Genomic DNA, 16,248 nt, shown 5'->3' on the forward strand with positions numbered 1-16,248 from the left:
CATTTATTTATTTGGGGACAGAGTCTACAGTGAGGACCTGCTTAGCTCCTGGTACTGCCTCTGCTTCCCGAATACTGGGGTTACAGATGGGAGCCACCAGGCTGGCTTGTTTTATTTTGTTGTAATTGTTGTTTGTGAATCATGACCTGAACAGTCTTTATATTCTTGAACCATTTTCTGTCTCTGAGGTAGAATAAGTAGAAAGACTGATTACTAGATACTGATTTGTTGATTTATTCAGTGATTTCCTTAAAGCACTGCATGTCCTGGCTATTTGCCAAGCATGGCTTCACTTGCTACCTGGGACAGACCGACCTGGAGGGATGGCCGAAGATGGGTCATTGCCCTGAACAACCTCCTGACCGCCATGCGGTTTTAGAGTGTAAAGTAAGACTGCAGACCGGACCTGGGATCCAGTGTAAAGTAAGAGTGCAGACCGGACCTGGGATCCAGTGTAAAGTGAGGGTGCAGACCGGACCTGGGATCCAGTGTAAAGTAAGAGTGCAGACCGGACCTGGGATCCAGTGTAAAGTGAGGGTGCAGACCGGACCTGGGATCCAGTGTAAAGTGAGGGTGCAGACCGGACCTGGGATCCAGTGTAAAGTGAGGGTGCAGACCGGACCTGGGATCCAGTGTAAAGTCAGGGTGCAGACCGGACCTGGGATCCAGTGTAAAGTCAGGGTGCAGACCGGACCTGGGATCCAGTGTAAAGTAAGAGTGCAGACCGGACCTGGGATCCAGTGTAAAGTAAGAGTGCAGACCGGACCTGGGATCCAGTGTAAAGTAAGAGTGCAGACCGGACCTGGGATCCAGTGTACAGTGAGGGTGCAGACCGGACCTGGGATCCAGTGTAAAGTGAGGGTGCAGACCGGACCTGGGATCCAGTGTAAAGTGAGGGTGCAGACCGGACCTGGGATCCAGTGTAAAGTGAGGGTGCAGACCGGACCTGGGATCCAGTGTAAAGTGAGGGTGCAGACCGGACCTGGGATCCAGTGTAAAGTTAGGGTGCAGACCGGACCTGGGACCCAGTGTAAAGTTAGGGTGCAGACCGGACCTGGGACCCAGTGTAAAGTGAGGGTGCAGACTGGACCTGGGGTCAAGGTCTCTCTGGAGCCGTCCTGGCTTCTGTCTGTCCATCGCCGCTCTTCCACTCTCATTGGTATCGGAGTGCTTATTCAAGACAGACTCCTGCAATGCCTCTACTGCATTAACAAAACAAAACAAATTCCCGAATCTTTTTTATTTTGTAATGTTTATCCCCTTCCCCTGCTTGCTTTGGAGGCAGGGTCTTGGTGTATAGCCTAGGCTGGTCTCAACTTTGAGGTCCTTCTGCCTCTATCTCCCAAGTGTTGGAATTACAGGCATGTACCACCACCTTGCCTAGCTTTCTCTCTCTCTCTCTCTCTCTCTCTCTCTCTCTCTCTCTCTCTCTCTCTCTCTCTCTCTCTCTCTCTCTCTTTCTCTTTTCCAAGACAGGGTTTCTCTGTGTAGCCCTGGCTGTCCTGGATCTCACGCTGTAGACCAGGCTGGCCTCGAACTCAGAGAGATCTGCCTGCCTCTGCCTCCGGAGTGCTAGAATTAAAGGTGTGTGCCACCACCATCCAGCTGAACTCTCTTAAACATGAAAAGATGATGTAATTCTCTTATTTTGTCAGTTGAGAAAAGGGTTCTCACACCCGTTCTTAATTTCTCTGGACAGTCTTTGGCACCTGTCTGTTTAGGTATGCTCAGTTTGGTTGATGTGGAAACCTCACACTTTATAGACTCATGTCCAGTCAGCTACAGGGCACTCAATTAAATCACGTAAACTAAAACAATAGCAGGTCTTTGTAGTTTGGGAGCTGTGAGAGCTGACTGCTGCTAAGTGAGCAGCTGAGTAGAGCAGCCTTCTGTGGGGCAGAACTGTGGGCGCTGTTCAGAGAGAAAACCTTCAGGAGCCAGGGAGAGCTGGTAGTGAAGGAGGCTGCTGGCTAGTTAAAGGAGGCTAGTCGTGAGCGATGAGACTCTTACTCAGATTTGACTAGGTATCTCACATCATCAGATGTAAAACAGGTACCCCAAGAATGATAGTTTTATGATCTAGCACCCCCCCCCACACACACACCCAAAAGTAGACGTACTTCACTGATCTTTTGGGGAGGTAGGCCATTGAAGAGCGATGACGTAGTTTAACACGCTGCCATCTTGGGCTTTTTCTCAGTTTTTTACAGGTTGGTGGATAATGATCGATGCTGCGGTGGTCTATCCGAAGCCTGAGCAGTTGAACCACGCTTTTCACACATGTGGTGTTTTTTCCACACTGGCTTTCTTCATGTAAGTGTGAAGTGATTCTCAATGTAGCATTGCCTTTTGAAAAAAATAGTCTTCCTCAACCTTTAATGGTTTTTTAAACCACTTCTGACCTTTATTGATGGATTCTTCTTTTTTCTACTTTTTTGAAATTTTTTAAATTTTTAAAAATTTTTTATGAGTCTACATGTATACCTGGATGTCAGAAGAGGGGCACCAGATCCCATTACAGATGGTTGTGAGCCACCATGTGGTTGCTGGAATTGAACTCAGGACCTCTGGAAGAGCGGCCAGTGCTCCTAACCTCTGAGCCATCTCTCCAGCCCTGATGGACTCCTCTTTAACATGTTGAATTTTATCCCTCCCCTCTTTTTTCTTCAAGACGGGCTTCTCTGGGTAACAGTCTTGGCTGTTCTGGAACTCACTTTTTAGACCAGGCTGGCCTCAAATTCAGTGATTTGCCTGCCTCTGCCTCCCAAGTACTGGGATTTAAGGTGTGTGCCACCACCTCCCGGCTTTATTTCCCTTTTATTAATAATCTTTTTTTAAAAATAAATTTTGTGCACACACGTGTGTGTGTTAGTGTGTGAGCCTGAGCATGTGTGTGTGTTTGTGTGTTTGTGTCCTGGACATGTACCATTGAGTGTGTGTGTGTGTGTGTGTGTGTGTGTGTGTGTGTGTGTGTGTACCTTTGTGTGTGGTGGTCAGAAAACAACTTTGTGAAGTTGGCTTTCTCCTTCCCCCTTTATGTGGGTTCTGAGGATCAAATTCAGGGCTCCAGGCTGAGCAGCAAGCACCTCCACCTGCTGAGCCATCTCGCCAGCCCCACGATTCTTTCTTCCTTTTGTGTAGCTAGAATGAGTGTAGAATTAAGTCACTTCTTCCCAGCGGCCGTAAGATGGTCACGTCCCTTTCTCCTTGTATTTGATGGTCATATTTGTCAGTTCCCAAAAGTAGACTCTCCCTCTTATTTGCTTATCTTCTGTTTGTGGGTGTCTTGCCCACATATATGTCTGTGTACCACGTGTGTGCCTGGTGCTGTGAAAGCCAGAAGAGGGCATCAGATGCCCTGGAACTGGAGTCACAGACACTTGTGAGCCTCCTCTTGAGTGTTAGGGATGGAACCAGGGACCTCTGTAAGAGCAGCCAGTGCCCTTAACCACAGAGCTATCTCTTCAGCCCAAACACTTTTCCTTTCTTGGCATCATTAAAAACTAACAAACAGCACATCTTATAATGAACCAGCAGCTCCTTGGATTTCAGGGCCTGTGTTCCCGTCTAACTGCTCAGCTTTTACTCTGGGATGTTGTTACTGCTTTCCCGGGTGGTGTCTTTACCCTGGGTACTGTTACTGCTTTCCCGTGTGCTGTCTTTACCCTGGGTACTGTTACTGCTTTCCCGGGTGGTGTCTTTACCTGGGTACTGTTACTGCTTTCCCGTGTGCTGTCTTTTCCTGGGTACTGTTACTGCTTTCCCGGGTGCTATCTTTACCCTGGGTATTGTTACTGCTTTCCCGGGTGCTGTCTTTACCTGGGTACTGTTACTGCTTTCCCGGGTGCTGTCTTTACCTGGGTGCTGTTACTGCTTTCCCAGGTGCTGTCTTTACCTGGGTGCTGTTACTGCTTTCCCAGGTGCTGTCTTTACCTGGGTGCTGTTACTGCTTTTCCGGGTGCTGTCTTTACCCTGGGTACTGTTACTGCTTTCCTGTGTGCTGTCTTTACCTGGGTACTGTTACTGCTTTCCCGGGTGCTGTCTTTACCTGGGTACTGTTGCTGCTTTCCCGGGTGCTGTCTTTACCTGGGTACTGTTACTGCTTTCCTGGGTGCTGTCTTTACCCTGGATGTTGTTACTGCTTTTCCCGTGTGCTGTCTTTACCTGGGTATTGTTACTGCTTTTCCCGTGTGCTGTCTTTACCCTGGGTACTGTTACTGCTTTCCCAGGTGCTGTCTTTACCTGGGTACTGTTACTGCTTTCCCGGGTGCTGTCTTTACCTGGGTACTGTTACTGCTTTCCCAGGTGCTGTCTTTACCTGGGTATTGTTACTGCTTTTCCCGTGTGCTGTCTTTACCCTGGGTACTGTTACTGCTTTCCCAGGTGCTGTCTTTACCTGGGTATTGTTACTGCTTTCCCGGGTGCTGTCTTTACCTGGGTACTGTTACTGCTTTCCCGGGTGCTGTCTTTACCTGGGTATTGTTACTGCTTTCCCGGGTGCTGTCTTTACCTGGGTACTGTTACTGCTTTTCCCGTGTGCTGTCTTTACCTGGGTATTGTTACTGCTTTCCCGGGTGCTGTCTTTACCTGGGTACTGTTACTGCTTTCCTGTGTGCTCTCTGACAGAGGGCAAGGTGGACTCCAGTCAAGTCAGATTGAGGCTTTGATTCTTTATTAGATCTGTTTAAGGTTTGTCCGGTATTCTGATGCACAGAGTTTGGAAACTTTTGTGGGTGTCTTTTAACTTTCTAGTTTTTGAGACAGGGTCTTACTGTGTAGTCCTGGCTGCCCTGGAACTTGCTATATAGACCAAACTCTCTTAGAACTCACGGAGAGCCACCTGCCTCTGCCCCCCAAGTGCTGGGATTAAATGTGTGTCCCACCACACCTCCTGGCCTAACATTTTTATTCTAATTATGTGCTTAGTTATTGATTCATTTATTTTGAGATAGGATCTTTCTGTGTATCCCTACTGGAACTCAGTATGTAGACTGGAAGGTGATATTATGAAAGATAAAACTGTTCACTATCCATTCAAGCTGTGGTAAGTAGCCCCTCTACCTCTTCTCCCTCCCTCCCTCCCTCCCTCCCCATCTCTCAGTTTAGCCCACGGCCTTATTCATACTGAACATGTGCTTTGACACCGAGCTACACCTCAGCTCTATTTAGTCTTTCTAATATTTCTTAAAATTATTTTTATTTTGTTTTATGTGTACAGGTAGGTATTTTGCCTGCATGTATGTAGGTATGCCATATGTGTGCAGCACCTGTGGAGGCCAGAAGAGGGCACTGGATCCTCAAACAGATGGTTGTGAGCTAGCATGTGGGTGCTGGGAATCGAACCTGGTCTTTTAGCTGGTGCTCTCAACTACTGAGCCATCTCCAGCCCCACCTGTCTAACTCTTTATTATAATGAAAACTCTAAAATGGGATAACTGAGTCTCATCTATATATACATGTATAAAACAGGCAATAAAATGAGAAGCTAGGGCCGGCGGTGGTGGCGCACGCCTTTAATCCCAGTATTTGGGAGGCAGAGCAGGTGGATAGATCTCTGTGAATTGGAGGCCACTTGTTCTGGATAACAAGGCTACAATAGTGAGACCTGCGTCAAAAGAAAGAGAAAAAGAGAAGGAAGGAGAAGATTAGCTGCTCTCCCATGCTCTCCGGGACAAGCGATAAGCTAAGTGTGTTTTCCGGGTGTGCTTTAGGGGAAACAAAAAGAATATTTCTGCGCACTTGGATTTCTGTTTAGTTAACTGCGTAGCTTTCAAAATACTGGCTCTAGTTAGGAAGTAGTCTGTCTCTCTTCTAGTGATACACAAATGTCTGGGTCTGTTTCCCTGACATGAAAGCTGCTCATTGGCCGACCTTGTGTCATTCTAGGATCAATGCTGTATCCAACGCGCAAGTGAGAGGCGACAGCTATGAAAGCGGCTGTTTAGGAAGGACAGGTAAGGGTGCCGTGAGCTCTGGGGGAGTGCTCAGAGCGGGGTGAGCCCAGAGAAGAGTCACGGCCTCCTCGGCAGTCTCTCCAGTCTCTCGTTTTATTTCCCGTGTACGAGTGTTTTGCCCGAATGTGTGTGAGTGCACTGTGTGCAGGGCCTGGTGTCCGGGAGGCCAGAAGAGGAGGTTAGGTCCCTGAAACCTAGGTACGGGTGTGAGCTGCCCCACAGGTACTGGGCCCTGAACCTGGGTCTTCCGCAAGAGCAGCAAGTCCTCTCACCAGCCGATCCATCCATCCCTCCAGTCCTGCCCTTAAGTTGTAAGACAGGGTCTCTCACTGATCCCGGAGTTCATGGATTTGGTTGGCAGTGGGCCCCGAGGATCTGCCTGTTTTCGCCCCCCACATGCTGGGGCACACGCGTGCACTGCTGCTCTTGGCTTCTTATTAACACGTAGGTGTGGGAGATCTTGCCCACAGTCCTCATGCTTCTGTGGCAGGCTCGACTGACTGAACCGTTTCCCAGCCAGATTTCTCTTTCTGCTTAGAACCCATGGAGTGGTTGCACCCACACAGGGCGAGTCTCCCATCTCAATTAACCGGTCTAGAAACACCCATACGGATGTGCCCAGATGCATTTCCAGGGAGATTTTCAGTCTCATCAGACTGACAGTCAAGACTGACTATCACTGGCTGGAGAGATGGCTCAGAGGTTAAGAGCACAGGCAGCTCTGGAAGGTCCCGAGTTCAAGTCCCAGCAACCATCTGTAATGAGATCTGGTGCCCTCTTCTGGCCTGCGGGAATATATGCAGACAGAACACTGTATACATAATAAATAAATAAATCTAAAAAAAAATAGACTGACCATCACTCCTGCTTTCTAAAAATGGGTTGAATCCACTTGAGCATCCAGATAATTGTCACTGAGGCTCTCGACATCCATGACCCTGGGCTGAGGGCACTTGTGCCTTGAACTCATCAAGGGTGTGTAGTGCAGACTGTCTTCCTTACAGAGCAGCCAGGCTGTCCCTACAGACAGCTGCTGTACAGCGGTGTGGGTGTGGTGGGTGTGCCGCTGTTAGAAGCACACTGATCCAGGGGGACCCCGACCTCAACCACTCCCGTCTGCTGGAGGTTGCTATCTGATGCAGCAATTATTTGACTGTGTGAGCTGCAGGAGGCTTTTCAGTTATGGGTTAATAAGCTAACTTTGTCAACTCATTGTCAGTGCCGTTTACCTGACTTGCTCAGATATTAGTTTCTCTAGAAGTAAAGAGGTAACTTTTCTTCTTTTCCAAGTTGTCTAACCCTTTGTAGCTTCTTTGTTTTGGTGTGTGTGTGTGTGTGTGTGTGTGTGTGTGTGTGTGTGTGTGTGTGTACAAATGATGCACGTTTATAAGCCGTTACAGAGCTGTGAAGGTGAACAGCGTTGTGAAGCCTCTTCTGTACACAGGTGCTCGAGTCTGGCTCTTCATCGGTTTCATGCTGATGTTCGGGTCACTTATTGCTTCCATGTGGATTCTTTTCGGTGCATACGTTACTCAGAGTAAGTGTGCGTTCCTCCTTTATGTCCGGGTGGGCTTTATGTTTGGCTTGGTCTGTCCGGTCCATTTGGAGTAAACATTAGTGGATTAGGTTAAATTCTTCCTCTGTGTGAAGACCACTGATTATTAATGAAGTCTGTCTTTGGAAGTGGGATGGCCCGTAGGAAGTCCCAGCCCCTAGCCAGCCCAGCCCTCATAGGTATCTCTAGAGTTTCTGATCGCCTTCCCTTGGCAGCTAAGTTCTAGGGTTGCCGTGAGAAACTGATCCAGGTCTGTTGTTTCCGTCTCTTTATGCCCAGAATACTGACAATCAAGCTGCAATGAAACCTGATCTGAATGGACATATGGCTCATGTAGTCTTTACCACATTTATTCTAAGTATTTGAAGTATAGTATTGCAGGAGTGGAACTGAGTTAAGTGTGTTCGGCTGTGGGAGGCCACACCAGACACAGCTGGGGTGCGGCATAACATCCATTAGTTTTTAGTTTGTTTCCAGACTAAGTTAGAACTCAAAGTAGAAAGACAGTGCTAGGCAATGGCTTCCGCTCGTCTCCTCTGGGAAACAGACAAACTGTTTCTTGTCCCTCTACTGGAAATGGGAATGAGCTGGCATTCCCGCACAGGGTCGGGGACCCTTGTAGAGTTGTGCTCTTCCTGTGTCCTTTTTTTTTTTTTTTTTTTAAGATTTATTTATTTATTATGTACACAGAAGAGGGCACCAGATCTCATTACAGATGGTTGTGAGCCACCATGTGGTTGCTGGGAATTGAACTCAGGACCTCTGGAAGAGCAGTCGGTGCTCTTAACCTCTGAGCCATCTCTCCAGCCCACTTTCTGTGTCTTAATCTTAAAAACAGTTGACAGTGAGAATCCTCTCAGTTAGGGTTCCTCCTGATTCTATCAGCTTTGCTCATTCCGTATACTTCCTCACTTAAGAAAGTGAGCGTACTTTTATTCCAGGGGCCATTTCTGACTAGTTCAAATTTCACTATATAGCTTTTCTTGAACTATTAATATTTATAATAGCAGCTACCATTTATGTGTACATTGAATATCTCTAATCTGAAATTTTGAAATCTGAAATTGGAAACAGAAACTGAGTTCTGACATGACTCCACAGGTCCTGAAGTCAGCCCCTGACCTTGTGTGGGTCGCAGTCAAAACAGGTGGACTAAACCAGGCAGTGGGGGCAAACACCTTTGATCCCAGTACTTGGGACACAGAGGCAGACGGATCTCTGAGTAGAGGCCAGCCTGGTCTACAGAACAAATTCTAGGACAACCAGAGCTACACAGAGAAACCCTGTCTCCAAAACCTTAACCAAACCAAAATTAAAACAGGTGTACTAAAACATTCTATAAAATTACTTTCACACTGTGTGTGAAGGTTTATGTGCAACATAACTGAACTTCATATTGGGTCCCAACTGAACACACTTGGGGTCCCATTCCCAAGATATGCATATGCAAGTGTTCCCAAATCTAAAAACTGAAATCTGATCCCAAGCCTTTTAGATAAGGTGTTACATCTGGTATCACTTAGTGGTCCAAGTACTGTTGCAAATATCACACAGGGTCACCTTTTCAATTCCCACTCCCTGTGCGGTGGACACCATTAGAATGCCCATTCTACAGGAGAGAAAATTAAGACATTGAGGTTTAGTAATCTGCTCACCTCATTTAGTCGGTAACAGAATTAGGAGTCAACACCAAGAACTCAGCTCAGACTTGGAGCTCTCCAACAAACCTGCTGTTTTGTTCTTTCTATGCTCTCAAAAGCTCGAAATGTAAACGAGTGTCTTTATCATGGCCAGTGGTTTTTACATCAATAGTTACAGTTTAGCAAAACTCATATCTTTCTGTGGCTATATTAGCTGATTCCTTCACTCAGGGGAAGAACATGGCGGCTCCTTTTGTATCACTCCCGTTTTGATGATGTCACATGTGAACTCATGGAAGGGAGTAAGTCCGTTTAATTTAAAGAATCAGAAGCCCGGGCGGTGGTGGCGCACGCCTTTAATCCCAGCACTCGGGAGGCAGAGCCAGGCGGATCTCTGTGAGTTTGAGGCTAGCTTGAGCTACCAAGTGAGTTCCAGGAAAGGCTCAAAGCTACACAGAGAAACCCTGTCTCGAAAAACCAAAAAAAAAAAAAAAAAAATTTAAAGAATCAGGAATGTAGCTAACTCCCTGTTAAAATTCTGTGTTGGCCTTACCAGGCAAAGGTGTTTTGCTTTCTTGGCACTGTTTTTTGTTTGTTTTGTGTTTGTTTTGACAGTATCTCTCTGTTTCCCAGACTGGCCTCAGTCTCCTGGACTAAGTGGTCCTGCTGCTCCAGCCTCCCACATGGCTGGAACCCAGTCATAGCACCTTTGATGTGGCCTGAGCCGAGCCCTATGAGTTAGACAAAGAGAGAGCCTGATGACGTGTATCTAGAGTAAAAGCAATCTTTTGTTTCATGGAATGAAATCATTTGTTCCATTGCAGACGTCTTAGAGTGGATGCATTCTAATGCGTCCTGCATTCTAATGCGTCCTGCATTCTAATGTGTCCTGTATTCTAATGCACAGAGTCTGTCACTATGACTGGCATGGCTCGGCCACAGCTGGTCCTCCTCTAACGTGTTTCTTTTTTTTGTGTGCAGATATTGATGTTTATCCCGGACTAGCTGTGTTCTTTCAAAATGCTCTTATATTTTTTAGGTAAGTTGTCTAATTTCCTTTGCTCTCTTTTATTTTTTAAGAAAGGTTTGTTTTTATCTTGTGTGCACACATGAGTGTCTGCGTGAGGAGACCCGAAGAGGGTGTCAGGTCCCCTGCAACTGGAAATTGCAGGTGGTTGTGCCACGCAGTGTGGGTGCTGGGAACTGAAGCCTGGCTCTCTGTAAGAGCAGCAAGTGCTGCTAACTGTTCAGCATCTCTCCAGCTCCAGATGCCTAAGTTCCCATTTGCACTTCAACATTTACAGAAATGTCAACAGCATCGTAAGAGTGGCATGGCCATGGACATCAGTGAGAGCCTCTTAGCCAGGGGTCCTGCTGTGTGCTAAGACCTTGTTCATCTGGATGCTTTATATGTTGCCCTTTAAGTTCCAGCCACTGCTTAAGTGAGTTCCAGGTGGTGGTCTCACGTCATAGGTGAGAATACTCAGAGCTCCTGGAGGACTCGGTAAATGCAGAGCAGGAACTTAAATTCAGACTTCCATAGCCTGCGCTTTGCTTAACAAAAATCATGCAGACTTACAAGAAAGAGAAAGATTCAGGGCATGGGGACACACACCTTTGATCCCAGCACTCGGGGGCCGAGGCAGGAGAATCTGAGTTAGAGGCCAGCCTGGTCTACAGAGTGAGTTCCACACCGAAGACCTTTGTTATTTCCACTAACTGTAGCAATGTGGCTATGGTGTGGTGCAGTTTTCTTCATGTTTCATTGCGTTAAAAAAATCAGTCTATAGATTTCATGAAATTCAGACTTGTAAACTAATGTAGCTAGAGTTTTCCTGCCTTGCCCACAGTCAGGACAAATCTCTGTCACCCGCCAGTCCCACAGCCGCTCAGACCCAACCAAGTAAACACAGAGACTTATATTGGTTACAAACTGTATGGCTGTGGCAGGCTTCTAGCTAACTGTTCTTATATCTTAAATTAATCCATTTCTATAAATCTATACCTTGCCACGTGGCTTACCGGCATCTTCACATGCTGCTTGTCATGGCGGCGGCTGGCAGTGTCTCCTCCACCTTCCTGTTCTTTCTTTTCTCCTCTCTGTTAGTCCCGCCTATACTTCCTGCCTAGCCACTGGCCAATCAGTGTTTTATTTATTGACCAATCAGAGCAATTTGACACCCCACAGCAAACTATTCTTTCTTTGACTGTCTTTCTGTCCGTCTTGTCTTCCTTGGGTTCTGGGTTTCTCTGTATAGTAGCACTGGGCTGTGGTGATGACCGCTATACTCTCTGTTCATGTCACCTCACCGCTTTGTCCCTCCCTTTCCAGCACTCTGATCTACAAATTTGGAAGAACCGAAGAGCTCTGGACTTGAGATCGCCTCTCGAATTGCACCTTCCTCTTGTTCTCTTCATAGATAACTTTATCTCTGGTATAATTTACACATCGCCAAATGGAACAGATTGTGCAGGCACTCAGTGTTCTATTTCCTCACAGTTTTATGCCCTCAGTTCTGAATTGCTTTTGCAAAATGTCTAGGTTTTCCATTGATTGGACAAGTTAATATGTATATAATATATGACTACACAACACATAACACAGGATGCTGAATGTCAGGTTTATCCCCAAGACTCTTAAGGTTGGTATGTGTCCCAAGCCAGGGTTCTGTTGTCTTGGTGTTTAGAGGTATTCCCTGTCGCAGTATCTTTGATGTTTAGAAATGTGCAAAATATACAGCTCCATGACTCTAGAAGAAGCCCTGAGCTATTAGAGAAGGTATTTCTGCCAATTGTAATTTATTTTGGCTTGGAAATGAGATTATTTTTAAAGGAACAAATGTTTGTGCGTATGTATTAAAGAACTTTTTATATGAAGATTTTTAAATCTTTAAAAGGACTAGTTTGAAAGCTCCCTTTAAAAATCATTTCTCTAACATGACTTTTATTTGAGAAGGGATAAGACACTCTCAGAAAAACTCCATTTTTTAGAGTGACTATAAAAAAGATGGCAGGCAGCTGAGCAATGTGCTTCCCACCTTACCATGCAGCTTCCGTGCTCCCGGCTGTCTCGTATGGCTCAACACCTTCCACATCACACACTCAAGCGAGAGACCCTGAGACGATGCGGTTCAGACGCATGTCACAAGATGTGGAATAATTAGCTAAAGATACAGACTTCTCCCCAAAGCCAGACGCTGGATTCTTAGTCCTGAGTCTCTGTGCTCTAGCCCTCAGGCCCTGGGTGTCCCGAGAGTTCACACTCCACTCCGGACGCCCCTTTCCACCTTTGAGTGTGTGCTGGCCCGTGTGTATTTCTGCGGGCCGTTCCTTTGCTGTAAAGATTCTGTGTTGCACTTTTAACCTGAGGGATTTTTATAACGCCTTTTGCTGTCAAACAGTAATACCGACGGGAGCGTATGCAACTTGTAGTGCAGGCCTTAGTTTCCTGAGCTTGCCTCCCCGAGAGGGAGGCCTCACTGAGCCAGCGTGTGAAGCAGCTGCGGATCGCTGCGCCTTCATCTAGATGCGTCTCGCTTCGTTACATTTCCCTCAAAATGCCGGCTTTGTCTCGCTTCCAGAAAACTACAGGGCCAGTCACACATTTCCATTCTTAGAATCTAATGCAATAACTGTCCCTCTCACACGTGCTGTACAGTTAGGTGTGCTGGGGAGGCGAACCATGAAACCTGCTCTCTGGGCATTCTTCATTGTCCAAGTTAACCTATCCAAGAAGCGTTCATAAACAAGGAGAAGACAGACTAGAGCACGCCAGTGTGGAGGTCTATGAAGGGCAGCCCGAGGACCGACTGACAGTGCTGGTGCCTTCTTTTCTGTTCATGACTAGTCGTGAACTTGAGAGCAAGTCTGCTGATTTTTCTGTTTGTTGTCTCATTAGATGGGAGCGATGATGTCAGCATCCTCTCACGGGTATTGTGCGTCAGTAGAGTCCTTGGTAACGTCTCCAATGCACACAGTTCTCTTAATAAAAGTCTCGCTTTACTTGTCACTCAACCCCAAGACTACTGACTCTTTTGTATGGGGATCATGTTGTCAGAGCGTCCTGCAGGCCACTCTGAGAGCCTCACTGTTCTTTTTTGTTGTTGTTTCAAGACAGGGTCTCACTATTAGCTGTGGCTGCCCTGGAACTCAAAATGTAGACCAGGCTGGCCTTGAACTCACAGAGATCTGCCTTCCAAGTGCTAAGATTAAAGACATGGGCCACCACACACAGCCTGTGTTACTGTTTGTGTGTATGCACATATACATGCATGTGTGTGTGCATGTGTGTTGGAGACCTCTTCTCCACGTTGTTTTTTGAGACAGTCCTTACTGGGACCCAGGGATCACAAATGAGACTAGGCTGGCTGCTCAGTAAGCACCCGAAGTCTCTGCCTCCCCAGAACCAGGACCGCAGGCATGTGCCATCGTGCCTCGGTTCACTTGGGTTCTGTGGATCAAACTGGGGTCCTCATGCTGGCCTGGCAGGCTCTTTCCCGGCTGCCCCATCTCCTTGGCCCTTCTGCTGCAGTAACTCTCCTGTTGCCACTGATGAAGACGCACTCGGATCCCCTCTAAGGCACCAGCGTGCATAGACACACCGAGCTGTGAAGACTGAAAGGTTGCTGGTGTCTAACCACGTAGCTTCATCTCTTGTAGGAAAATCAAGAGTGTTTGCAGTGGACAGGTTGAATTTACATTCTCATGGGAGAAATATTCCAGTCATGATGTCAATTTAGGATCACTTAAAATATATTCATTATTACATTATTTTATATGTATGCATGGTTTTCCTGCATGGATGTATATGAACCATGTGTGCACCTGATGCCAGAAGAGGCCAGAAAATCGTGTTGGGGGGCTGGAGAGATGGCTCAGAGGTTAAGAACACTGACTGCTCTTCCAGAGGTCCTTAGTTCAATTCCCAGCAACCACATGGTGGTTCACAACCATCTGTAATGAGATCTGGTGCCTTCTTCTGACATGCAGGCAGAACACTGTATGCATAATAAATAAATGGTTAAAAAAAAAAAAAAAGAAAAAAATCGTGTTGGATCCTCTAGAACTGGAGTTACAGATGGTTATGAGCAGCTATTTGGGTATGAGGATCCAAACCTGAGTCCTCTGCAAGAGCAGCCAGTGCACTCAACTGCTGAGCTGTTTCTCCAGCCCACCTTTCTTTATTACTCATTTTAGAGTTAATCATTTCATAGGAAATAGGCTCTCCCATCCCCACAAGTTTACCCCAATTCTTCCATGTACTATCCTGAACACTCGATTATTCTGATTAAAATTGTGAAGGTTTGGGCTTCTTTTAGTATTATTTATTTGTGTGTGTGTGTGTGTGTGTGTGTGTGTGTGTGTGTGTGTGTCTTATCATTCTGTATATCTGTATGTGTCCATGTGTCTGTCTCTCTGTCTCTGTCTCTGTCTCTGTCTCTCTCTCTCTCTCTGTGTAGGCCGGAGGATTACTTGTGGCTGTCAGTTCTGCTCAGTACATCCTGGGTCACTGAGCAGGGATCGTTTACATCACTCTGTTCGCTGTTTTCCTTCTGTAAGGAACACAGGAATTGACAGTTGCTGTGATTGACAGGTCCAGTTCTTTTCTGAGAATTGTTGAAGGAACCAGGACACGTTGAATTCATTGTAGAATCAGTTTTTACCTTAAGGAAATTGTGACACAGTTTTTCTTTTTACAGCTCATCCCTATTTTCTTACAAATAGTTTTTATTATGATTTTGTTTTCTTAAAAATAAACTAATTTGTTTGCACAAACTGTTTGATATTTAAAGAGCTCAGACTTCCTATTCTCATTCCTTGAATTTCATTAATGCTTGCACTTTTTTCCCCCTGACACAGAGTTTCTCTGTATAACAGCTCTGGCTGGCCTTGAACTCACAGAGATCCTCCTGCCTCTGCCTCCCAAGTGCTGGGATTAAAGGCATGTGCCACCACAGCCTGGCAGCTTGTGGTTTCTTACTAAGTATTAAATGGTACGGTATGTATATGTAGGGTGCAGAGTAGTGTTTTTTATTTTTATTTATTATTTTTTTGTTTTGTCTTGTTTTTCAAGACAGGGTTTCTCTGTGTAGCCCAGGCTGTCCTGGATCTTGCTCTGTAGATCAGGCTGTCTTTGAACTCAGAGATCTGCCTCCTGATTGCTGGGATTAACCAAAACAGCTGTTCTTTTATTTGTTTGTTTGTTTGTTTGTTTGTGCCACCACATGGGGCTGTAGTTTTTAAAAACACATTGTGAAATGATTAGATTAAGCAAAATAACATGTCAAAATTACACCTCCACCTCCTGTCACCATAGTCACTGCAGGTGTCCTCCTGTCACCACAGTCACTTCAGGTGTCCTCCTGTCACCATAGCCACTGCAGGTGTCCACCTCTTTTCCCCCCTGTAAGAAGCTAACCTGGAACTTGACACCCCAAATCCACTGACTTTCTCCCTAGATTGGTTCTGGGGACACTGGTTTAGAGAGTACCAACCAAGTGTCCCTGGAGCAAGGACAAGACTAGGTTCCTGGGAGCCACTAGTCAGAATGTTGTCCTCAAGTGATGAGCGCTGTGGGCGTTGCACTCTGTTTAATAGACACTGTTATCGTGCTCCACCGGACCCGCCATCACCACCTTCCTGTAGCTACAAGCACTGGACAGCACTTGAACCCGGCCCTCAGAGGCCACGTTGGACACCAACAAGAGCAAAAGTGATGGACGTGTCATCAGGGAGGCCAGGGAGCGCGCGCACACATGCACACACGCACACACACACACACACACACACACACACACACACACACACACGCGCGCACGCGCGCGCACACACACACACACACACACACACACACACACACACGCACGCATCACATCCCCGCCCCTCTTGCGCACGGCTTAGTCCCCTTTCACACTGGTTGTTTTTGACATTCCTGTGATGGGTCATCACCCTCTTAGTTTTTGTGGCTGCCAGTTTAATCACCCAGCTTCTGGGCAGACTGAGTAATTTTTCTGCTCCATACAGAGAGCTGTGGGAACAGTGTGTCCTATATTCTTTCCGCTGCAGTTCTGTCTTGGGTCCAGAGAGGTCAAGTAACTCC

At 46.6% G+C, this 16,248-nt stretch overlaps 1 protein-coding gene across 5 annotated transcripts in view; it reads left to right on the forward strand.

Moving 5' to 3' along the window:
• The window catches only part of Tmem50b (transmembrane protein 50B), a 35,134-nt gene extending 21,971 nt beyond the window's left edge, over window positions 1-13,163 (forward strand). For 3 of the 5 annotated variants that reach the window (XM_059276905.1, XM_059276907.1, XM_059276906.1), the window contains exons 3-7: window positions 2,201-2,313; window positions 5,887-5,954; window positions 7,399-7,491; window positions 10,131-10,188; window positions 11,482-13,163. In XM_059276905.1, coding sequence (XP_059132888.1) covers window positions 2,201-2,313; window positions 5,887-5,954; window positions 7,399-7,491; window positions 10,131-10,188; window positions 11,482-11,527 — 378 coding nt within the window. In that variant the 3' untranslated portion in view covers window positions 11,528-13,163. Of the gene's footprint in view, window positions 1-2,200; window positions 2,314-5,886; window positions 5,955-6,492; window positions 6,789-7,398; window positions 7,492-10,130; window positions 10,189-11,481 lie in introns of those variants that run through there. The other 2 variants (XM_059276909.1, XM_059276908.1) reach the window with 2 other exon arrangements.
• Window positions 13,164-16,248: the final 3,085 nt, after the last annotated feature.

The sequence above is a fragment of the Peromyscus eremicus genome, chromosome 12 (genome assembly GCF_949786415.1).
Source record: "Peromyscus eremicus chromosome 12, PerEre_H2_v1, whole genome shotgun sequence".
Lineage (NCBI taxonomy): Eukaryota > Metazoa > Chordata > Mammalia > Rodentia > Cricetidae > Peromyscus > Peromyscus eremicus.